The following is a 25,644-nucleotide window of genomic DNA, read 5'->3' as shown; positions in this document are numbered from 1 at the left end:
GCTCGTATCGTGTCCTGGCCATGGAGGCAGAGAACAAGGGCATATGGTGAATGAGGTCAGTGGACCAATATGACCGCAACTCACTCTTTTTAGTTATGCCCATGAGGAGGGATAGCCCAGAAAGGTCTTAAATTCGGAATCCGTAATTGGTTCCCAATCTCTGGCAAGGGTCAGCTGGGGATTAGTGGCGATGAATTGACCAGCATACAAATTGCTTTGGTCCACAATAGATCTATAGAGATCTTTGGTAAAAAACAGCGAATAAGAATCAAGTGACGTAAAATCAACTGTTTCCACCTGAATTCCGGGTTGGTCAATGAATGGGGGAAGTATGGGTGCTGCAGAAGTGGTGTGTTCCCATTTAGGATTGGCGAATGCAGCAGTAAGGGCACTATGGGCTCGACGGGCCTGTGTTTGTCTTCTTCTTGGTGGCAGTGGGACACTACTCGTGCTTGCCACCTTGCCAGCTTGAACTGCACTTATGGGACCCGCCACGTCACCAAGTGTTACTGCAGTGCTAGATGTATGACCAGGATGTACTAGGCCACTGGTGCTTGGCAGTTCACCAGAAGGAATGGTGGTGCTAGTACTGGCCCTCTGCTCCATACAAGGGACCTGCTGTTCTTGCACCTCAATGACAGCAGAAGAAGATTGGGGTCTGGTATGCCTGACCTTGGCAGGGGCCACAACTCCGTCGTCAGAGCTATCTGTCTGGGTGCCGCTGCTGTCTACAGGTTCGTATTCTGAGCCTGAATCTGACAAATGAGTGACTTCCTCTTCACTATCTGTCATGCTCAGAAACGTGTAGGCCTCTTCACTACTGTACCTTTGATTTGACATTTTGGTCTCTAAATTTACTGGTACACTAGTGAGACTCACAGGTAAAAAAACACTGCTTCAAACGCTGCAAAAAAAACTGTTAACATTCGCAGGGATCAGGCCTGACTCTGCGAACGCTGCAGTTATGTGTTTTGTGTTTTGTAAGTGACAGTAATCAATTGATACTGCACTTGGGTGGGCTGGACTGGGCTGGGCGGAGGGGCTAAACGCAGGTGCTAACAGGTATCTGGGCTGATCCAGCTAACACTGCATTTTTGGGAACCCTAAACTGCTGGGGATGCTAGTATAGATCTGATCAGATCAGATATCGATCCATTCCAACACTATACTACTAAGGGAGGTGTATGGTGCGTGTGTGGGTGTTAGTGGTACTGGCACTAATCTGAGGGCGGCATAGACCCTATCTGACGCTAGGGGTTAACTGGGGGGTGATCGGGGGGTGATCGGGGGATGAATTGTGTGCCTTGTTGACCTGGTGTCAGTGTAGTGTTGTGCAACTAATTTTTAGATGCTCTCTCCTCTCAGTCTGGAACGGAAAAGACCGACACGAGGAGAGATGAAATCACTTCCCCTGCTGTGTTTACACTTACACATGCAGGGGAAAGATCTCATTCGTCAGGAGCGATCACCAGGTCCAGACTAGATTTCATTGGCCTGGGCCTGGAGATTGATCGGTTCCTGATCGAATCTGATCATCGTGGCGCACGCCCCCGGCCAGCCGCGCGCGGAACGTATAGTAAAGTGATTTCACACAGCCGGGCCAACCTGCCGCAGTAAAACTGAGGCGGCTGATCCAGGAACTGGTTAAATAGATATGTGGGCATGTGGCCTCTTGGCTGGATCATAATGAGCATAGCCTACATAACCGTTGTGCCACTATGGAAGAAGGTTAACCTGCTTTGTAGTGCCTTGCACTGGATGGTGTGCTGCTGCCTTTACCGGATGAATCCCTCTCCTTTGTTTCAGAGGGCCGTTTCTTGTCTTTATTGTCTTTCTTGTCTTTATTATGTGGGCATGTGCTAGGATTGTGTGTGGTTTTGTTGAGAAGTGTTTTATTGCTGCTGTAAAGAGTATCCGAATACATTTTGTTGTATGTATACAATGACAATAAAGTATATCTATCTATCAGTGTAAAGGGTCCTCTACCTTTACATGAAGCCAAGCTGCAGCAACGGTAACAGAGGAATTGGGACAAATCGTAATTCTGCCAGCCATGCTTATAACGGTCAGCTTTTATCCAAGTGGTTAATTTTTTTGGTCAAAAAAAAAATTGTTGTAGCTGTAGTTAGGTTTTGATTTGTTTGTTAATTAGTAACAAGTCCATTTAAAACTGCATGTCCATCTAAGGCTATCATATTCACAAGGTGACATCACTGCTGCTCAATTTCACTGCAGAACAACAGCCAACCTGCAGACTGAAGTGGAATAATAAGGGATCTACATTCAGGACTAAGAGGTAAGAAGACTATGTTATAGGGGAATTCAGGGGGGTGGCCTGCATAGGCATGTGAGTGGTTGCACTTCACTAGACTCCAACACCGAATCCTGCTTCCATCCTTCCCTCTGTTTCTGACTGGCACAGCCTCAGCCTCACAGCCTGTGTTCCCAGGATCCAGCGGCACCATTTTCCACCCCCAGCCACCCGCATGATGACCCAAAAAGGCTGGGAGGAAGCCACAGCCTCAGCGGCCTTAGAGCTCCAAGATGACACCCAGCAGCCCCTGCAACAATAGCCTCCATGCAGTGCCAAGAAAACCAAGGACACTGTGAGTAAAACGCCCAAACCCACTAAGCAGATGGAGGAGGAACCACGTGTGGATATGCTTTATTTTGCCCAGAAGCTCTCCAGCCTTTGTGGAACCTGAGCCTTCTCTCCTCTCTGCAGATGTGAGAGCGGCCATTTTGAAGGGGGGTGAACTTAGCGATGGGGTGCAGGATACAGCTACAGGTCCCAATGATATGTGCAATGATGATACTGTGCAACCTACCATCAGTGAAATCCTCCATGCTGTGCAGAAATGCACTACATCGGTGGATGATTTAAAGGAGCGCTTTGATGGGCTAGGAGAGGAAGTCTCCCTCCTGCGCCAGGACTTACAAAAAATAAGAGAGCGTGTCACCACAGTCAAGATTTGAAAGATCAGCTCCCATCACTTGCCCCTGATACCAGAATGCTCAGTAAGTCTATGCTGCTGGGTGGACTTCATTGAAAATCATCTCGGTAGCAACATTGTCCGCATAGTGGGGTTGCTGGAGAAAGTGGAGAGCCGCGATCCCACTGTCTTTGTGGAGCAGTGGCTGTTGGAGCTCTTTGGAAAGGAGACATTCACCCTCCATTTTTCCTGTGGAGAGGGCCCTTCTTACACTTCAGTGGCCACTACCTCCGGGAAATTAAACTTGGTCCATGTTGGCTTGTATTCTGAATTACAGGGACTGTGGGATTATCCTGCATCTTGCCAGAGAAAAGGCAAACATCCAATGTAATGATGTGAAAGAATCCTTTTATCCAGATTTCTCTGAGGAGGTCGAATGCAAACAGGTAAAGTTCCAGGATGTGAAAAAGTGACTCCAATGCCTACAGGTAATCTATGTCATGCTGTACCCTGCTCGACTGAGAGTCACCACTTGGGGTTAAACCCAGTTCTATGAATCTGCACTTGATGTGGCCTCTTGGCTGGATCATAATGAGCATAGCCTACATAACCATTGTGCCACTATGGAAGAAGATTAACCTGCTTTGTAGTGCCTTGCACTGGATGGTGTGCTGCTGCCTTTACCGGATGAATCCCTCTCCTTTGTTTCAGAGGGCCATTTCTTGTCTTTATTATCGTGAGCTATCACTACAAGTGTTTGTTTTCAATTAACAATGTTACTGAGTGACTGCTGTGTCTCAGACACCAGATTCCTTTTTGTTCATATTTGTTCTGCTGTTGAAGCATGACATGACGGCTTGGATCAGCACTGCGAGTGAACCTATTACTCCAGAAACCTTTTTCGGTTTGTTTTACTTAATTTGCAGGCGGCTCTCCATATACAGTTTTCATCTGCTGTCTGACTGGACTGCTGTCACACTGGTCTGCTCCTTGATGGCCTCCTGGGGGACTTCTCCTCACTTATGAACCTAAGCTACTTAGCATCTTGGATCCCACTGCTAGGCATAGTGTTATCCGCCTCAGTATCTCCTTGTATATTAATTGATTTATAATTCACCATGGCTGATATCCCTCTGGTGTCATGGAATGTCTGTGGTGTCTATGATCTCCTTTTGCCTACGCAGTCTCTGTGCTGTTTGGTATATTGTAAGCAGGATACTTTGTGGTATTTGTGTAGTAATGGCTTTCTTCTGGCTACTCAGTCATGCATCTCATCTTTCTTCAAGTGCCTCCTTATTGTGCATCTTGGAACAGCCACATCACATGTTTTCAGAGAGTCCTGTATTTCACCTGAAGTTATTTGTGGGTTTTTCCTTGCATTCGAACAGTTTATCTGGCAGTTGTGACTGAAATTTTAATTGGTCTACCTGACTGTGGATTGGTTCATTTTCCACTCTTTTGATTAGAGTTTGAAAACTGCTGATTGGCATTCTGAGTTCCTTGGGTATCTTTTTATATCCCTTTCCTGTTTTATGCAGCTCAACTACCTTTTCCTGCATATCCTTTGACAATTCTTTTGCTTTCCCCATGACCCAGAATCCAGAAACCTCAGTGCAGCACTGGATGAAAGATGCAAGAGTCTGTCAGGAGTCCAGAAACGCATTGACATTTATACACACACATATATACACACTAATTACAAGCAAACCACAGGTGAGGATGGTTACCTTCATTCAAACCCCTTTGTCTCAACTTTTGTGCATGTTATCAGGCCAAAATCACCAGGGTATGTAAACTTTTGATCAGGGTCATTTGGGTAGTTCCTGTTGCCATTATGATTTAAAAGAGTAAACACAGTTGATTGATAATAAATGGCTTCAGCCAAACACTAACCATGAGTAAAAGAAATGTTTTTGTGTTATCATTCATATTCTCTAAGAAAAATAGCCACTAAATCATAAATAATGCCAGGGTATGTAAACTTATGAGCACAACTGTATCTTTTAGGTCAGGTCAAGTTCACATTAACAAAGTTATATCTCATTTAGCCATTTGTAAATAAACAGTTCAGAGTAATGCCCTGTACACACGACCAGACATTGATCGAACATTCCGACGACAAAATCCCCGTTTGGGCTTGTCTTGTATACACACGGTCGCACAAAGTTGTTGGAAAATCTGATCGTTCTAAACGCGGTGACGTAAACGTACGTCGGGACTATAAACGGGGCAGTAGCCAATAGCTTTTGTCTCTTAATTTATTCTGAGCATGTGTGGCACTTTGTGCATCGGATTTGTGTACACACGATCAGAATTTAAACGATCGGATTTTGTTGATGGAAAATTTTATATCATGCTCTCAAACTTTGTGTGTCGGAAATTCTGACTGAAAAAGTCTGATGGAGCCCACACACGATCGGAATTTCCGACAACACAATCTGATCATACTTTTTCCGTCAGAAAATCCGACCGTGTGTACAGGGCATAACAGTAACTAAATTTATTATTGACAATGCATATAGTGTTGTGAATTTTACAAATATGATAACTGTGAAGTGTTTAATAAACTTTGTACAAATGAATGGAATGGATTCTCCAAAGCAGGGGGAGTGTCATCTGTCCCCCTATACCTGGAAGTACCGGATATTTCTGGGGGGCTCCGATGGCTGGTTCGGGTAAAGGGGAAGCTTGTGAAATGTGAGTAGGGCCTGTCTTTTGTATATCCCTAGTATGGGTAAGTTAAAGGTTTGCTTCAACTTTAGAAAAACCTTTATCATGTGTGATTTTGTTTGTATTCACAAACAAACAAATTTCTACTGCTATTGGCTAATTACTGATGTTACTGCCAGAATTCTATTGTGAGACAGTTAAAAACAATTGTATACCTATTGTCACCATTTAGCAATAACACAAACAGAAAAAAGAATAAATAATGCTAACATAGTATAGAGCTAAAAGAACTATACATTATCCTTACTGGGCAGAAAGTTTTGTTCGATTTATGCAGCTTTGGCAGTCCATGTGATATATAAAGAGGCTGCCAGGCCATATTCCACCAAACACTGAGGTGTTTTTAATGCTGATAAACATGGGGAAAGTAAGAATTTTCATGATTTTTTTTTTTTAATGAAAATTGGTCACTATTATTATATTATTTGTTGTTGTTGCATAATACATCCAAGCTTGAGGTATAAACTATCAGCGCATATATCAGGTGGTGCAGTTTACTTTAAGTATTATTACAGCCCTACGATGCTAAGCACGGTTGTGCTTGCTGTATTTTAGTTATATGATTTTTTTATGTATTGCACTTATGTGTAACCATTGTTTTTTTTAATTTCAGATAATCTTCTATGAGGATAGGGACTTCCAAGGGCGTTCCCATGAATGTAATAGTGATCATAGTGACTTGCAGTCTTTTTTCAGTAGGTGTAATTCAGCTCGAGTATTAAATGGTTGCTGGGTAATTTATGAGCGTCCAGGTTACTCAGGTTCTCAGTATTACCTTAAACGCGGAGACTACACAGACTATCAAAACTGGATGGGATACAATGACTCCATTAAGTCCTGCCGCATAGTTCCTCAGGTATGATATCAATATAATCTTTCATTTTTTTTGTGAAAAGTTGGCTCAATGATGAGAGCAGAATTGGGTGATCAATTAGATATTAGAAAAAGGAATTTATACCCTTCCCGAAATGTACCATGCTTTGCAGACAATTGATCGTTTTTTGTGGTCCTTATAGACAAAGTACTGCATGATATACACACTGTTGCCCTGCGTTTTTAGGATAAAAGTATAAAAAACCCCAAACAAAATTTGTTTAATAATATGTGGCTTGTGTATGGTAAATCATCTTTCAGTTACCTAAATTAACTTCTTTGCTTGCTATAGTTTACTGCAGTTTACATAATGTCATTTTGTTTCTACTGCTTTAAGAGTAACATATAAAAAATGGATCTTTGTATGTATATATCACTGCAGTCTCTCCTGATATGTTTTTTCCATCAGACCCTTCACAATTTCTGTAGCCTGTCTCTGTCAACCCACATATTACTTATAACAAGGAAGGCCTAGTTTACAGTTGTGGTTAGGAGGGTGATAAAAACAGGCTGTTTACCACACACCCCTTCCCCAAGTTGCAAAAGTAGCTATTTTTAGATATTGGAGACCTGCATATGCCATAGGAATGATGGTTTGCATCACGGTGTGGCAAAAATGATCTCCCTGTAGCATTTGGTTGGAAGTACTGCCTGCTGAATGTGACACATTTAAGTTAATGGGGGTAACCTGCAAATGTCCTGCAACTATGTTCAATGCATGTGGTTTTGACATAGTGGGGGCTAATGCAAGTGTAAACAAGCCCCAAGTCTGGAATTGTGAGTTTTTACAATTCAGCATCTAATAGGTTGAAAGGATGCATTGTCTTTATGTTCCCATGCGGCTCACAGCAGGGGTCAGTTGCATCCTCATTAACCGTTTCAGGTCTGATTTCAGCCCAAATTTTGGGCTGAATTCGGACCTGAAATAGACCAAAAGATGCACAGGGCTCCTGTGTAAATTTGCACCGGAGCCGCAGCAGAGATATGTGAACTGGCTCCATAGGGAGCCGGTCAAAATCTCCTGCTTTTGCGAACTGGATGCAGGGTACACTCGCAATAGTGTGAACCCAGCCTAAAATTTGAAGAGTTTGAAGTATGTTCCCATTTTCATGAGATTCAATCATTCACACCTGAGCAGAGTATATTCCTTGTGATTTTGACACACTTTTTTCAGGTATTTACAGGCATTTCATATACAGAGTAAAATAAATATAAAATAACTCCAGCAGCCTTTAGCCCAAAAAAAAAGTTGAAAAGAGGAGCCGCCACTTCCCAGTGATAGAAGTACATACATATAGTAGATAAAAGCAATTGTTGCTTGTAGTAAACTTCAAATCATCACTAGTGAAGTAGATGTAACTCATTCCCCACATGCAACCTCACTCACTGCTAGTAGTTGCCTCTGATTTCTTTTTTTTTTTTAAACATCAAAGTTTATTGGAAGGAAAAAAAATGTGTAGAAGCATGGAGAACAATCCAGCTGCAGGCATGTGATGTGTAGAAGCAGATAATTACAAGGAAAAGAATAAAGATAACCATGTCACATAAATCAATAGGTGGTAATCTATCAAAACAGGAATATCAATATGGGCTACAGACATTGCCTGAGGCCTCAACTTGTCGATATTATCCTCCACCAACATATTGGAGTTTTTCCATTGATCATATTCATATAGAGATGAAACAAAGTTAAGATTAGAATGAAGGAAGTAAGGAGAAGGGAAAGAGAGTGTTGTTACCCTACAAAGGTGTTTTTAGAAAATCTAATAGATTATTATAAGTATCCAGATATCTTCCAACCATGTTAGGCATGCATCTGCACGAGTGTTATAGGAGAACCAGGTGTATCATTATGCAATCTAAGCCCTGAGAGAGGGTTGTGAGGAGACTTTCAGTAGAACATTCATAGGAGGTAAAGTTGAGGGTATCTGTAACTCATGTTTTACCTAAAAGTTGTTCGTAGGCTTGAGAGTATCTAAAATCGAACCAGGGAGACCAAGTTTTGTGGTAATGTTCGACAGTCTCGTTTGACTGGGCCATGGTGTCCTCCAGATGTAGGAAACCCTGAGTAACTATTCTTTCATTGTGGGATGTTCGTTGATTTCCAATATAGCGGGATGAGGGAATTGGCCACATTTATCAGATGTCTGGAGAGGGAGTTTTCTTATTTTTTGAAAGAAAAATTTGAGATGTGTAACAGACAACAAGCTGCATCAAACGTAAGTTTGGTCTCCTTGATCTGATAGATAGCCTCTTTCACTTTAGACCAATATGGTGTCAGCATTTTACTTTGCCACCAGATGTGAAACAAAGTACTTTTTTCTTTGTTGCATCTGCAGCATAAGTCTGACGACTGGGGGTGCCATTTGTGGATTTTCTCTGGGGTGACATACCAATGGGTTAGGATTCTATATGCAGTTTCCTGTATTTGTGTGCTGAGTGAACACTTGTGTGAGAAAATACAGGCTCTCTCCCATTGGTGATCCGTAATCCGCAATCCCAGTTCATCTCACCATCTCTCTCTGAACCTGTCTCGACTTGACATTGTTAGGTTTTGCAACCACCCATATGAGATTGTTGTGGATTTCTGAGATTGATGACCTTTCATCCAGTTCTTTGGGTCTAGTTAGCAAGATGGACTTTATACGAGGTGATTTATGGGCCCAAATGAATTTAATTTGCAATGCATGGAGGGCTTTGAAGACGCTCTGGGGTATTTTGATAGGTAATGTACGGAGTAGGTAGAGAATTTTTGGTAGAACAGTCATTTTACAAATAGCTGCCCTACCAAACCATGAAAAATTTTAAAGTTCCAGTCTTGAAGGTCCTTTTCTATAATTTTGAGGAGAGGAGGGAAGTTGCGGTCAAATATTAATGGGAGCCTGGGGGTCAACCACATCCCAAGGTATTAATTAGCTATTGATTTCCACCTGAAGGAGCTGTTATTCTGCGCTAATCTTAAGTTGGGTTCAGATAGTGAGATATTCATGGCTTCCGATTTAGAATAATTTATTTTGAGATTAGAGATGTAACCGTAGTGGGAGAATTCATTCATGAGTGAGAGTATGGAAATGTGAGGCTCAGTCAAAAAAAATAAAAGGTCGTCCGCATACGCAGCAACCTTAAATTCTTTCGTGGGCAACTGGAATCCCTTAATGGAATTGTTTGCGAGTACTTGTCTAATGAACGGTTCGAGCAAAATAATGAAGAGTAATGGTGAAAAGGGGAATCCTTGTCTCGTCCCATTTTTTATGTTAACTTTATTTGACAACATACCGTTTATTTTAAGTCTGACAGAGGGGTCTTGATATAACGCTGTGATCCAAGCCATCATGTGTGGACACAACCCTACATATTTGCACGTTTCCAACATGTAGTCACATGCTACTCGATCGAAGGCCTTCTCCGCGTCATTCGACAGGAGAAAGCCCTCGATATTTCGCTGGTGGGCTGCATATATCAGGTCCAGGGATTTTGTAACATTATCCCTGGCCTCTCTACCTGGCATGAATCCCGTCTGGTCCGAACCGACCAGGTCATGAAGTAAAGGTTTCAGCCTGTTAGCAATGATTTTTGCCATAAGTTTGACGTCCAAGTTCAGCAAAGAAATTGGCCTTTAACTGGTACAATGTAGTGGGTCCTTGCCGGGCTTGGGTATCACTGTGATGTAAGCTGAAAGAAAGTCAGTCGGCACCGATCTCTGCTCAAATAGAGAGTTCAATGCATCTCTGAGGGGCGCAACTAGTAGATCAGTAAATGTCTTATAATAGATGGCACTAAATCCATCAGGACCTGGGCCGGGTTTTAAGTCTTTAATGGCAAGTCTAATTTCTGAGGCATCTAAGGGACCTTCCAAGGGTGCTATGTCATCCTCAGCAAGTGAGGGGAGACTGGATTCTTTTAAATAATCCTTTATGGCCTGAGATCTGTTGCTGAGGATATCTGCCAGTTTGTGTTGAGTTATACAGGGTAGTATAATAGTCGTGGAAATGTTGCGCTATCTTTTCTGTGGCTCTATCTATTTTACACTCTTTATTTTGAATGCCCAAGATATTGTGTTGAGCGGCCTGTGCCTTTATGGCCCTAGCTAGTATCTTGCTGGTTTTGTCACCATGCTTGTAGTATATCTTTTTCTTGAAAAAGAGGAGTCTTTTGGTTTTGGTGTCTAAGATCTGCTTGAGAGTTTTCCTGGCTTCCAGAAGGGAGGCTGCTGAGTGGGTTGTGAGGGATTGTTTGTGTAAGGATTCTAGAGAGTGTATTTTATTTGTCAGTTTTGTAATTTCTTTTTCTGATTTTTTTTTCTACGTGCTTCCATTGTAATTAATTCCCCTCTTATATAGCACTTGTGGGCCTCCCAGACCACCAGAGGGTCCATGCCAGTGGTTATGTTGTGCTTAAAGAAGTCCGTCAGTGTGGGAAGCTGGGATGGGTCTGTTAATAGGGATGAGTTTAGTCTCCAAATGTTGGATTTGTCTGGGGGTTCTGAAAGGTTCAGAGCAATGGAGATAGGAGCATGGTCTGATATAGTTTGAAGTCCTACAGTATATGTGCTCCGGAGAGTAGTTGGAGGTCCCTTTGAGAGATAAACAGGTAGTCTATTCTCGAGTAGCGATTGTGTGGGATTGAATAGAAAGTAAAATCCTTATCCTCTGGATGGGAGAAGCGCCATGTGTCAATCAAATTTAATGAGTGTAAGAGGGTTTTAATTCTCTTTAAAATTCTGTAAGTGATATGCGTCTTCCCTGATGAGGTGTCTACCAGTGGATTAAGAGGAATGTTAAAATCACCACCCAGGACTAGATGGCCTGTGCTGAAACTCAACAGTTCTTTTGTCATTTTTTGGCAGAACGTAAGGTGTGCAGTATTAAGAAAATAAGCATTCGCTAGAGTGAGGGGGACTCCGTCGCATTTTCCCTTAAGGAAGATAAATCTTCCCCCTGGGTCATCTAGTTTGTCAAACTAGCTCAAACTTTGCGTATTTACTCACCAAGATTGAGACTCCTTTTTATTTGGATGTGTCATTGGTAGCATGATGTGCCTCAGTGAAGTAAGAGTCGGTGAGCCTTGGTATGTGATTCGTCTTGAAATGGGTTTCTTGGAGAAAAACAAATTTGGGCTTACCTTTTTTTGAGTTCTCTTAAAAGGGTGACTCGCTTCTCCGGGATGTTCGGGCCCTTGACATTATGTGATATTACTGTGGGGTTGTATCCTAGTACGGAATAGGCCATGGTGCAGGCCCAGAGAGAGAGAGAGAGATGGTAGCATGCACCTGCAAATATAGCTCGAAAAATACTGGTTAGTTACAGCCTCAACTGGAAATTCTTAACACTTTAAAAACCCAAGTAGACAACAGATTGGAAGTCTAGAAGAGAGGAATTAAGACAGAAGATATGAATAGAAGTAAGAGAGGAGAGGAGAAATCACACCCTCTTTGGATGAGCGTATCGTCCCAGAAGATCAAATTTAGTGTCCACAGATGGGCCCAATGGAGCCTCACCCGGAACACTATTGCGGGGTCAAGGGAGACACCCAATAAGAGCAGCAGCAACAACTCAACCCAATATATATATAGGTATATATATATATGTGTAAGAAAGAAAATTTGCTATTAAGCTGTATGGAAACAGCTGGGCCGCAGCCCAGTTAATTCTTATAATAGGTGCTTAATGGTCTACTCTGCTCCGGGAGTAGAGGAAAATCAACAATAATCAGTAAACTATGACAGATACCACAAGAAAGTAGCAGAAAACGACTCTGTTCAAGGATGTGGCCGAGAGGAGACACAGAACAATGTCTCCTATCTCAGTCACCTCCAATCTAATGAGGTCATTTAGGGACTGAAAAAATAAATAAATAAAAAGGAATAAAAGAAAACCCCCAATGTAACTTAGAAAGGTAAGGATCGTTATAACGTGTTGTAAGCTGGTTATAAACTGATTGTTGCATAAATCGGTATATCAGGGCAGGGACTTAGTGGCAAACAGTACCAATAGAAACAGGCAGATATGTCCCCTTAGTCAATCACCTCATACAATAAGTTTGAGTTGGGACCTAAAAGGAACCGTGGAAGTCCATTAAGGCTTATCTTAACTCCTTGGAAGTCAGTGAACGGCTTCTCGCCTGAAGATGCTGTCACTGTGGAGATTCAGGCATCTGAAAGCAAGACGCCCCAGGCGATCCATATAGGGTATAAGCAAAACAGGGGATGTGGATGACAAGAGGCCACGAGGTCACCAGTAGGGGACAACGAATCCTATGTCACTACAAAACCAAAAAATATATAGGTCCCTGTGATGAGCTTCCAGTGTTGCGTGCCAAAGTAAAAGAGTCTGTACACTGCTAGACCCCTGTGGTGGCCGCTAAAGGTCTGTCTTTTACCTGTCAACTAGTTGCAACAGCAAAACAGGCGTAAACATATTGTAGGTTGTTCAATTGTTCAGTCTTCCATGATGCTTCTGGAGGATTATGGCCGACTGTGGGGAGTGCCTGCCATCTGAGCATCTGCTTCTGTTTTTTAGAATGATGTTTCTCCAGTGTTGTTATTGGCGAGTGGGGCGGGCTCCGATCTTTGGGTGGCAAGGTGAACTCCTTCTACCACTCCGGTAGATCCATCTGATCCAATTGGAGAGCATTGCAGAACTCAGGAAGATCATTAGATGTGCGGAGCATGTGCTGCCTGCCATTATGAGTCACCTGCAGGGCAAAGGGGAAGCACAAAGCAAAGGGATCTTTTTCCCGCAGCTTGTCCAGGAGAGGTCGCAGGGCCCTGCGATTTTTCAGTGTGATCTGAGAGAGATCTTGAAAAGGTTTTATATTCTCCCCATTAAACACAAATTGCTCATTCCTGCGAGCTTTGAACATGATGTCCTCTTTGAGACTGAAGTTTTGTAGACAACAAATGATGTCTCGGGGGGGGTAAAGTATCTGGGCCTCTGGCTCTTAGAGCTCTGTGAGCTCTCACAAACTCAATATCTGTGTCCTCTGGCCTCTCTAAGAGGCTGTTGAAAACTCTTTGCAGGACTGGTGTGATTTGATCAGCCATGGCGGATTCCGGAATGCCACGTGAAGTAGCAACACTGTCCAATCTATTGATAGCCTTGTCCCTTTGCTTTCCCGCTGTCTCTGCTGTGGCTAGCTTTTCCTGTAAAACCATTATGCTAGTTTTGAGATCTGTTATGGCGGTGGAAAATGAGGCTTTGCTGAAATTCTCATCAGCTTGTACCGGCGCCATCTTGCCTCCAGCCGTGACTTTCAGAACAGCGGCCTGGTTCTTGAAAATGTCAGAGATATTTCTCCCAGCACTTGCAGCCATAGAGCGACAGGAACAAGTGTGGTGTAGGTGGTCTGTTTGCTCATCCTCGGGTAGTATCGGTGCAGAAAGATGGGCTAGGGCCGCAGGTCCGACGGAGCTCCTCAGTTATGCTGCCATCCCCGCCGCGTGCCAGGCCACGCCCCTGCCTCTAATTTCTTATTGACAAAACACACTTAATGCTCCGATCACAACAGAAATCAGCAGACTAGTCCCTGAATAAAACTGAAAGTTAAAACAAAGAGGACACGGAGGATCCTCATAGCGTAATCCCTTTCCAAATTTCTTATTAAAAACGTATACAATTCACATTCACGATATTAAATGTACAAAGACTCTCTTCAATAATTTCATCAGGCTATGGCCGTCTGTGTATTTCATTGCATCGCGTCTCACCGCTCTCTAGGGTCGACCAGCAGCTGCCTGGAGCTAAAATCTATTTTGTGGATTTACTTACTTCCAGGAGTGAACAGTATTGAGAGAACTTAGAATTAATTTATGGGCATTTCACAGGCATTTTTACATGTGTTTCCAAAATTAGCGCAGAGCAATAAAAATGTTAAACTTTGTGCTATCAAGTGAAATAATCACACTTTGTATACTGTTATGTACAGTACATGTGCCAAATAAGGATGAGCTCAGGCGTATTCGCAACTCCATGTGCCCGCGCCCACCAGGAAGCTGATACTCCACAGCGCTAATCACAGGTTGTAAGACACTTCCCAATCTCTGTAGCCGTGGATCGGGAAATGTCTCACTGCCTGTGATTAGCGCTGCGCAGTGTCAGCTTCCTGGCGGGCGTGGGCACGTGGAGTTGTGAACACGCCTGAGCTCATCCTTAGTGCCAAAATATCCAAAATCAATGAATAGCCCAGAAAATCCAATATACAGTACTGTGCAAATGTTTTTGGCAGGCGTGAAAAAATGCTGTAAATTAGGAATGCGTTCACAAATAGATGTATTAATAGTTTATTTTTATCAGTTAACAAAATGGAAAGTAAATGAACAGAAGAAAAATCCAAATCAAATCAATGTTTGATTTGACCATCCTTTGGCTTCAAATCAGCATCAATTCTTCTAGGTACAGAAAGTGCTTGTGCACACAGTTTTTAAAGGAATTCAGCAGGTAGGCTCTTCCAAACATCTTGGGGAACTAACCAGAGATTTTTGGGGCTATAGGATGTCTTAGATCCTTCTGTCTCTTCATGTAATCCCAGAAAGACTTGATGATGTTGAGATCAGGGCTCTGTGGGGGCCAAAACATCCCTTCTAGGGCTTCTGGTTCTTCTTTATGCTGAAGATAGTTCTTAATGACATTGGCTGTATGTTAGGGGTCATTGCCCAGCTGCAGAATAAATTTGGTACCAATCACGTGCCTTCCTGATGGTATGGCAGGATGAATAAGTACCTGCATGTATTTCTGTATTTTCAGTCCCAGACTTGCAAGGAACCTCTATCATGCTTCACTGTTGCCTGCAAACACTCATTATTGTACCATTATCCAGACCCTCAGTGAACAAACTGCCTTCTGCTACAGCTAAATATTTCAAATTTGGACTCAGTCCAGAGCACCTGCTGCAATTTTTATGCATCGCTAGTTCCTAAGTTTTCATGCATAGTTGAGTCGCTTAGCCCTGTTTCCACATCTGAGGTTTAGCTTTTTGGCCACAATTCTTCAATGAAGACCACTTCTGGCCAGACTTGATAGTGATAGTTTGGCCCCCGTAGAGCCCTGATCTCAATATCATCAAGTCTATCTGGGATTTCATGAAGGGACAGAAGGATTTGAGGCAGCTTACTTCCACAGAAGATTTGTAGTTAGTTCTCCAAGATGTTTTGAACAACCTACCTGCCTAGTTCCTTTGAAACTGCATGCACAAGCACTGTTTGTTCCTAGAAGAATTGATGCAGGTATGAAGCCAAAAGGAATTCACACACAATATTGATTTGATTTAGATTTTTTTTTCTGTTCCCTCACTTTGCATTTTGTAAATTAATAAAAATAAACAATTAAAATATATATTTTTGAACGCATTCTTACTTTGCAGCATTTCTTCACACCTATCTAATTTTTTTGCAGAGTATTATATATACTTGCATTATACATATTATACATGTGTATTCAATAAAGGGCTTAAGACATTAATGTTTATAACATCTGAACCACATGTGTTTGTATCTGATACGCGTTAATGTTCAAAATCAAGTGCCTGAAACCATGATCCTGTGTATTATGTAAATTCAATAATCAATACAATCATTATTTAAATACATTAGTGTTCATGCAGTCCAAATCACATGTGTTTGCATATAACTGTCAGGAAACATAAACCAGACGGAGACAGAAAGTGCAGTTAAAATCACACCTTTAGTGAAATGACAAAAATAACACAGTTGAGGAACGTAGAAAAAAAAAAACAGAAGCCATGGTTTGGATGCCAGAGCAGGTAATAAGATGAGTCGGGGTCAGGAAACCAGAGGTCAGCTTAGACAGGAGCAAAAATCAGGAACAGGAATCGGAAGAGAAGTCAGCCAGGCCAAGTCATACACAGGAATGAATGCACTTGGAGATCATAGACCAAGGAGGAAATGAGCTAAGCTGCTTAAATAATAAAAAGGAGAAGTAGAAAAGGAAAGATGTTGCAAAGATAGGGGCAAACACTGCGTTATGAGGCAAGTAAACTAATGTCATGTGAGTAGCCATTTGGCTGATTATACTAATAAATTCTGTTTATTTCAACATACTGCACTTAGTCGGTGCACCTTGTTGTTTATAATAATAAAAAGGAGCTGGCTGTAGGCTGGACTAATAAGGCAGGTAAATGGTAACCAGGTGAGTCACTGTGGTAACAGCGAGTAGCTGGTAATTAACCAACAGCAGCAGCAGCTTCTGAGCATTCAAAGAAAAGGGCTGCTTGTTCAGTAGCAGGAGCCCAACCCTGACAATAACATACATTAAAATAAACTACTTGAAACCATGATCCCCATTACTGAGTCAATTTATTAATCAATTTTAACTTCCATGTGTTCCGTCACCAGCCACACTGCCTGCTCTTTATAAATTCACCTACACTTAAAATAGGTTAAACTGCTCCTTGCCCTTTAATTAGGGCTACTGATCTCCTCAGGACACTCCAGGTGTATAAACAAATCTCCTCTTAGTGAATAGACCTCCTTATCTCCAAAACTCCAGAAATATAAAGACATCATCATGTAATATGTTAAAAAACCATACACTTTATTGGTCATAAAACATTAAAGACCTATGGAAATACAAATACATACACAGCACAAATCTTTCCTATGCACTGGGAATAGTTTGCCACTTTAACAGTACACTGCCTCCTGAAGGCATGACATTAGCATCATTCCAAATAGGAAAAAAAGCTCTGCTTCTAGTTTCCAGGTAAAACGTGATGACGTCACGTAGCTCTGCCCCATGGATACTTTAGTACATGTATATGACAGTATACAACGTGTGATTATTTCACTTGATAGCACAGATTCTAATATTTTTATTGCGCTCCACTCATTTTGTAAATAAGTTTTGTTGATGTAAGAAAACATGACAGTGCACAGCAGCAATTAGTATTTTCCTCTGCTTATTAGCAGTTGGTAGAGCGGGGAATATTTTCCTTTTGAAGTTTTACATGTATATCCAGCTTCTGAAGATTGTTTTCAGGGCTGGACATGGGGAGAAAAGCAGTTCTATAAGAGGAGAGGGATTCTTCAGGTGTGCATTTGCACCAAAACATGCAAAAACATGTGTATCGCGTATCTAAAGGCTCTCCCATTGAAGTCTTTGGGACCAAAAAAGCCTGAATTTGCTCAAAAATTGTTTATGTACCATTTTGCACCTAGGGCAACCTAGGGCAACTGAGCATACAAGTGTGAACAGGGACAATTAGAAGCAATGGGATTCTGCAAAGATCATGTACAATAAGATGAAGTCAGGCATAGAGAAAAGAGCAGAAAAACTCAAGTGTGAATGGGGGCTAAAGGCGGCAGGCAGGGGACAGCCACCAAATGATCACAGGGTATTAGTACTATATATGTGTCAGTGTACATGTAACCATGTATAAGTGTTTGGTTGAGAAAAGTGAGAGTTATTTTGGATAACTAGCTTAGTCATAAGAAGAACTGCTCAAGATCTTTTCTTTCATTATGAGCCAGTATTTATCCCTCACATTAGCTCATATTATGGCTAGCTGTTATATTTAAAAAATTCATGGGATCCAACCAATTAGTGATAATACATAATGTATTTTTATTTTTCCACTTCAGTATGGTGGTTCTTACAGAATCAGACTGCATGAAAAAGAAGACTTTCAAGGAGAGATGTTGGAATTCAGTGAAGATTGTCCTCACGTTTTTGAAAAATTCCACCACCATGATATTCATTCTTGCAAGGTACTTGATGGATACTGGATATTCTATGAGCAGCCCAACTACAGAGGACGCCAGTATTACCTGAAACCTGGAGATTATAGAAGATTCAGTAACTGGGGTGGATTAAATGGGAGAGTGAGTTCTTTCCGTCGTGTAATAAATGTCATCTAGTTGAATGTTTAAATACAAATAAAAATAATAACCAGCTACATTTTTCAGACTATTCATTTTATTCATAGATAAACTCTGGGCAAAAAACAATATTGGAGCATTAGCTAGGTACCAATCATGTACCCCCAGTGAAGTGCGTCCCTCCGGTGGCTGCTGCTTCATACAAGACAATTTATAAATAGAGGAGCTGCAGAGCAACTGACTCACTGTGATTACTGTGCACCAGCAACGACTGACATTTTCAATGTTCAGCACTTTCATCACTTTCAGGAGGTGCATGAATCTAGCAGTTTTCAGGAACAAAGCAACAGCCATGATTGGGACACACATCAACAGAGGTATTCTGTTAGAACTAATGCCCCAATATTTTTTTTGCCCTGGAGTTCGACTTAAAAGTGTCACTAATCCTACAACATAAAAAAATATCAATAAATGCTGCATTACATGCTATTTATACTCACTCAGCCATTATGAGATTTGTCTTCTGTATTCTGCAAAAATGTATCCTGCTGCTCTCTATTTCCCCCTTCTGTCATAGTCCCCAATGCAGCTAGGGATTTTGCAGAGCAATGTTGGCAGCTCTGCACATGCTCAGTTTTCAGTAAGTTTCTATGCTGAGCATTTCCTCTCTATCACATCTGAGCAGCCCATGTGACTAGAGAGTCACATATGTGGATCTATACACAGTGGTAAATGACAGCCCACTCCCTCCCTTCTCCGTGCCCACTAACCAGCTAAACACGATGGGGGGGTGAGATATTACATGTAGATTTATTGAGGCTTCACCTCCCTGTTGTTTGAAGACACAGGCTGGAGTGACTTGACACAGCCTGTGAGTGAAAAAAATCTGCTCACACCATGTTATTGCCAAAAAATGATAAGTATTTGATTTTTAATATATATTTGTATGACAATTTAAAACAATTTATTAAGATTAATTATTTGTTTTACTCTGTATTCCAAGGGTTTTTTTTTTTTTCATTTTGAACATGTGACCAGCAGCAGAGCACTAGAAACTCCTCCTGCTTATGTTTCCCTGCAGACAGGATGGGAAGGAGCTGGGTCATGTGACAGCCGTATATCAATTAGGAAAAAACTTTGATTTTTTTTATTTTATTTTGAAAGATGCAGAGAGAGGGGCAGGGGAAAAAAAGGAGTTTGAATGTTTGGATTGACAGTATGGTACAGCAAGCAGTGATGACTAGAAGGAAATACCTTCAATACAGTGGAAAGACAAAGGATATAGTGGTGGACACAAGGGAAGAGCAGCACAACATCCAATGTTGAGCACATAAATGGAGACAAAATGGGCACAGTCATTTGAAAAATGAACAATTTATGGCTGCAGGGCAGAAAATACAAACAATGGACAAAGAAATATAAGCTTCTAATTTAAAGAATATTGCACACTGTTGTCAGGCATTTTCAGATATTGGTCAATTGGGGCAGTGGCTCAGTTAATATGTTTCTGTTAGTTGTATTTTAATAAATGTATACACTGTAAAAAGTACATTAGTGTATATTAATGTTATAACTAGCAGTTAAGTTTCTAGTAAGACAAAACAGATTACAGCGCACACATTCAAGAATGACATTTATCCTGCAAGGCTAGTTAAAAACACCTGAACATATTAAAAAAATGACGGGGGTTTGGTCACACTATATGGTCATATAGTGCTAAGCCCACTTACTGCATCAAAGTACCCCGATTAGTGGGTCCTATCCTAGTAATAGAATGAAAGATCCTGAGTCTCAACCATGGGAGCCAAACTCCTCTATGTGGGAAATAAGAGGTAATGAGGAGGGGGAGGGGTGCTCCAGCCCAAAAAAAACAAAAGTTAGTAACCAGTTATATTTTGTGCAATTAGGAATGCACCCAGTTGTTTTTTAAAACAATCTACTGAACCAGAACTAGTTCCTGAGGGAGTTGCTTCCACATTTCCGCATCTCTTAGGCTCTGTTTCCACTACTGCGCCTTGTTTTGCGACTTCACACATGTCAAGTTGCATGACAAGTCAAAACCCATGTATTTCAATGGTCCCCGTTCTAATTAGTGCGACTCAAGTCGCAGCGTCTCCAAAAAAAGTTCTTGCACTACTTTGTTCCGTCTTCGGTGCGACTTGTTCTCCATAGAAAGGTATTAAGTCGCAATGCAGTCGCATGTACATGTCTGACACCGCAACTTTGTTGCGACTTCCACGGAAGTCTACAGAAGCACATTATCTCTTCTCCCAAATACATCACTTCCTATATTGATGTACATGAGTGTGGAAGACAGGAAGGGGAAGTAACTAAGCAGGATAAGGAATTACATCACTCTGGCTAAATCGCAGAACATCAAAGTCGTTTTTAAAGTCTCATCAAATCGCAACATAAATCGCATTGTAAAGTTGCAGTGTAAATCGCGCAACTTTGGGGACGCACTAGTGGAAATATAGCCTTACTGTGAAGAAACCTTTCCGTATTTGAAGGTTAAATCTCTTTTCCTCAAAACTCTCTAGTTGTTCTTCTCCTAATATGTATGATGCATGCATGTTTTTAGCCCCAGAGTGCATAACTTTAAATTTATCAACATTAAACTTCATTTGTCACATAGTAACCCAAAAAATAGTGCACTGAGGTAGGTCTTTTAGCAGGTTTTCTATGTTTGTAAACTAAATTTTCCAAACCTGTAGACTTTAATTCACATATTAGCCATGCGTGGGGAACTGTATCAAATGCTTTGGCTTAATCCAAGTATACTATGTCCACATTCACTCCTTTGTCTATGTTTTTGATGAACTGCTCATTAAAAAATATCAGATTTGTTTGACAACGTTGGTCTTTCACGAATCCATGATGACTTTACTAAACTCTCAAGTATCTTCCTGGCTATTGAAGTTAAACTAACTGGTCTGTAGTTACTTGGTAAAGACTTTGATCCCTGTTTAAATATAGGCACTCCATTGGTGGTATGACAATCCAGTGGTATCATGACAGTCAATAAAGAGTCTCTAAAAATTAGCAACAATGATTAAGAAATAACAGAGTTCAACTCTTTGATAAACCTTGGGCGTAAGCCATCTGGTCCTGGTGCTTTATTCACCTTTTATTTTGTCTAATGCCCCGTACACACGGTCGGACTTTGTTCGGACATTCCGACAACAAAATCCTAGGATTTTTTCCGACGGATGTTGGCTCAAACTTGTCTTGCATACACACGGTCACACAAAGTTGTCAGGAAATCCGATTGTTCTAAACGCGGTGACGTAAAACACGTACGTCGGGACTATAAACGGGGCAGTGGCCAATAGCTTTCATCTCTTTATTTATTCTGAGCATGCATGGCACTTTGTCCGTCGGATTTGTGTACACACGATCGGAATTTCCGACAACGGATTTTGTTGTCGGAAAATTTTATATCCTGCTCTCAAACTTTGTGTGTCGGAAAATCCAATGGAAATGTGTGATGGAGCCTACACACGGTCAGAATTTCCGACAACAAGGTCCTATCACACATTTTCCGTCGGAAAATCCGACCGTGTGTACGGGGCATTAGTGTTTCTGGACAATGTCTATTTAGAGTCATTGTGGCTCATTTGGGGCTATGTCCCCCATTTTCCTTTTGTATACACACAGCTAAAGGAGGTATTTATTAAACTTGCCTTCTCTTTGTCCCCAGTTACCAACTCAAAATTATATTGTAAAGAGCCTACATGTTCAGGCCTAAGTTTTTTACTATTGACATATTTGAAAATTTTTTGGGGGTTTGTCCTACTCTCTTTTGCAACCTGGCATTCATTTTCAATTTTTGCAGCCTTGATAAAAATGCAGAGGCGGCTCTCTAATTAGGCAAATTAGGCGGTTGCCTAAGGCCCCGCCCTTACAGGGGCCTCACGGCTGCCTAATTTGCCTAACCCGCACACACAACAACCATCACTTTGTGGGGAAGGTTCCTCTCCGCCCCAGTAAATTGCCTGGATTGGCCGGGACCTTGCCGGACTGTCAGTGTATCTTGCTGGAGCAGAGCCAAGTGCCCGGAGAAAGATCCGGCACTTGACTCCAGTGACTTGCCCTGCCCAGCACGGCTGCGCTAATGTGGGTACACCCACCCCGTAGCCGTGCGGGGTGTTTATTATCCCACACGCTACGATCTCAGCTCCGGGAGAGACGCTGACTAAAGCTGAAGCTGCCTCCTACTCCTCGGCTCTGATCTCTTCCTGTATACAGACAGGAGGAGGAGCCGGGGAGAAGAAACACCGATGTGCAAGATCTGCCACGCTGATCTGAGGTATGTGATTGTTCTACTATAGTGTGATGAAGACAGGACACTTGCACTGGGGGAGGGGGGGTGTTAGGGTTGGCAAGCTAACAAAGATCAATACTTGCAGACGTTGCAGTGATATGGGGGGGGAGTGGGCACTAGGATACTGCATGTGCTTGGTGGCGCTTTGGGAGGAGAAAGGAATTGTGCTACAAGGGGGAGTTGGAAGTAAAATATGACCAGCCCCCCCAAGTCCTCTCTCACCCACTCCCCAACACCCCCAAATCAAGGACATGCTAGCTGGTACACAGGGGACAATCATGGCATCTGGGCACCCTGCTGGAGATGCAGGGCATCCACCCCAGGTGCCCAGACTAGTGCCCCCTGCAGGCAAAATAGTGGAGCCAGGTGACAGAACTGTTTTCTGCACTGGGCTCCAGAACTTAGGGCCAGTTCACACCATGAATCGCACAGGAACACACTGTGCGATTCACATGCGTTCCAGGTCTGCCATTTTAGCCCATTCATTTGAATGAGCTGAAATTGTGGCAGAACACACCAGACGCACAGGAATAGGATCCCATGGTACTACTGTACTATAAGTTCAGGTGCAGATAAACGCATTACATTTGTGACCTGCATTTGTGTCATTAAGCTAACATTGACACCCACTGCAGATCATAACTGCAGTGCGTTTTGAATGCGGAGAGGGAAACGCACACAGAATGCTGGTGTGAACTGGCCTTTAGTCCAGATTTGCAAGATTTTTGTTATCTCAGGAAGGTCCCACAAAAAGCGGAACATTTGGGAAGTATTAATGGTTGATTTGGATTAGACGGGGAGAGGATTTGTGTTTTGGGGGGGGGTTTGTACTGGGAAGTGGGATTTGGGTGGGAACTGTGGAGCGGACTTGCAGACTTATGCTGGCGTGGGGGGATTTGGGGGAAAGAGGATTCGTGCTGGAAAAGGTGGGGGGTTTGAGGGGGGGTTGTGCTGGAAGGGAGGACTTGGGGGAGAGGATCTGTGCTAGAAGTGGGGAAAGGATTTTTGCTGGGAGGAGGGATGGGGGGATTAGAAGTGGGGAGAGGACTTGTGCTGGTACGGGATTTGGGGAGAGGATTTGTGCTAGAAATGGGGAAAAGATTTAAACCAGGAGAAAGATATGTGCTAGAGGAGGGATTGGGGGGATTATGCTTGAAGGGGGGGACATTTTTGCTGGGAGAATACATTTTGGGGGAGGGGGGGTTGGGGGGGGATTTGTGCTGGGGGGATTTAAAGGAGGTGAATTGGGTGGAGAAGGATTTGTACTGGAATGGGGGGGATGTGCTGGAAGGGAGGATCTGGGGGGTGGAGGATTTATTCTGAGAGGGGTATGGGGGGGGGGGGATTTGTGCTGGAAGGGGGAACTGTGCGGTGTGGGGATAAGTGCTAGGATTGAGAAGAAGGGGCGATTGTGCTGGAACTGGGGATTTGGGGAGGGTGGAGGAGGATTTGTGCTGAAGAAGAGGGAAGGAGATTGATATTTGGAGTGGGGATTTGTTCTGGAAGGGGGAGAGAGGATCTGTGCTGGGGGGAGGGGAGGGTGTACAAATTACTGCTGATTTTTAGTTTTGGGCGGATGGGAGTGATGATTTTTGCTGAAAGGGTAAAGTTGGGGGGCAATTTTCATTCCCCTTACCACTACACTGTGCATTACATTGTGGAGGAGAAGGGAGGGGGTGGCAGCGCCAAAGTGCACCTTCGCTGTGTAAACGAAAATCCTTGCACTGGCCCTGCCTTTCACCTCCCTCTCTTCTTTCTGGCCATGGAGTTCACTTTGTCCGACTTTAGTAAGAGCAGCCAGCTGGAGCACCCATTGATCTCTGGAGGAGCAGGGGGAGGAAGGGGGTCAGTGTGTATTGATTTTTTTTTGGGGACAAAAATTCAATTAATCTAAAGCTAGTCGAGTCACCACTTGTCTGGTTAGGGGTGGGGGGGTTGCTTCTTGAAACTGCTGCAAAGTGCGTATACTCCGGAGTGATGTGAGCCGTGCAGCTGCTGCCTTTACTCTGCCATCGGCTGCCACGTCCTTCTCACCTCTTGTCGCCCCCCAGCAGAGGGGGGGGGTGGGTACTGATGGCGTATGCTGTGGGTGGTGATCTAGATAGGAGGAAGGTGGGCCAGGTTAGCAGAATAAAAAAAAAAAAAAGGCACTTGGAGGATGGTCACCCTCCCCTCTCACACGCGCACATCAGGAGCGTACGTTAGCTATTGAGAGTGGATGTTAGAGGATTTCCCAGCTACTAATATGGAGCATGTGCTAGCAGACACTAGAAATCAGGTAGCTGGATCTGACACCCACTTGATGGGCACATTTGACTGGGTACCTGAGCCTCCATCTTCCCTAGGATATAGCGCTGCCTCTACACCCTCCTGCTTATCTCTATTGGAACAGTGCTGCACTCATTACCAGCACAGCACCCATCCCAACTCCTACTCTATACTACAACTGAAAACTTTGTACTGCTCGTCTATGAAATAAACTCACATCCTAGCTGTGATCCTTCTCCTCTCCAGTAGTGGTGGGACTCCTGTCCTAGCCCAGGCTCGCCCCCAACTCCATTGTCTCACCCGCCAATGATAACTTTTATCGGATCACTTCAATCATTTTTCCCATTATGGGTGTGAGTGGGGCCTCGTGTCTAAGTTTTGCCTAAGGCCTCACAAAGTCTAGAGCTGCCTCTGTAAAAATGTTTTACATATTCTAGGGTATTCTTTGTAACTTTTAAATGATGATAGTGTTCCTTCATTTTTATATTTGTAAATGATCTTTTCTTATTATTTATAGCAATTTAGCAATAGCAATTTAACCTTTGGATGTGAGCTACATATTTTATATTTAGTCTTTTAAACTTATTGCTCACCCATATGCAGCTCCAACCATAATACTTCAGCATCATTACATTCTCCATCAACAAGGTCCTCTTTCATACTTTCTTTGAGATCGTTTCTTACAT

The 25,644-nt window shown here is 42.6% G+C and overlaps 1 protein-coding gene across 1 annotated transcript; it reads left to right on the top strand.

Annotated features, from left to right (window-relative positions):
- The first annotated feature begins 5,940 nt into the window (after positions 1–5,940).
- Positions 5,941–18,436, top strand: LOC141147751 (gamma-crystallin 2-like). The gene is made up of 3 exons (XM_073634934.1): positions 5,941–6,030; positions 6,277–6,519; positions 18,130–18,436. The coding sequence occupies exons 1-3, from the start codon at positions 6,010–6,012 to the stop codon at positions 18,403–18,405; spliced, it is 540 nt and encodes a 179-aa protein (XP_073491035.1). The 5' UTR covers positions 5,941–6,009; the 3' UTR covers positions 18,406–18,436.
- The last annotated feature ends 7,208 nt before the right edge of the window (positions 18,437–25,644 follow it).

Source organism: Aquarana catesbeiana, linkage group LG06 (genome assembly GCF_042186555.1).
Source record: "Aquarana catesbeiana isolate 2022-GZ linkage group LG06, ASM4218655v1, whole genome shotgun sequence".
NCBI classification, from domain to species: domain Eukaryota; kingdom Metazoa; phylum Chordata; class Amphibia; order Anura; family Ranidae; genus Aquarana; species Aquarana catesbeiana.
The sequence above is the reverse complement of the archived record's forward strand: the minus strand, read 5'-3'. Positions and strand labels throughout refer to the sequence as shown.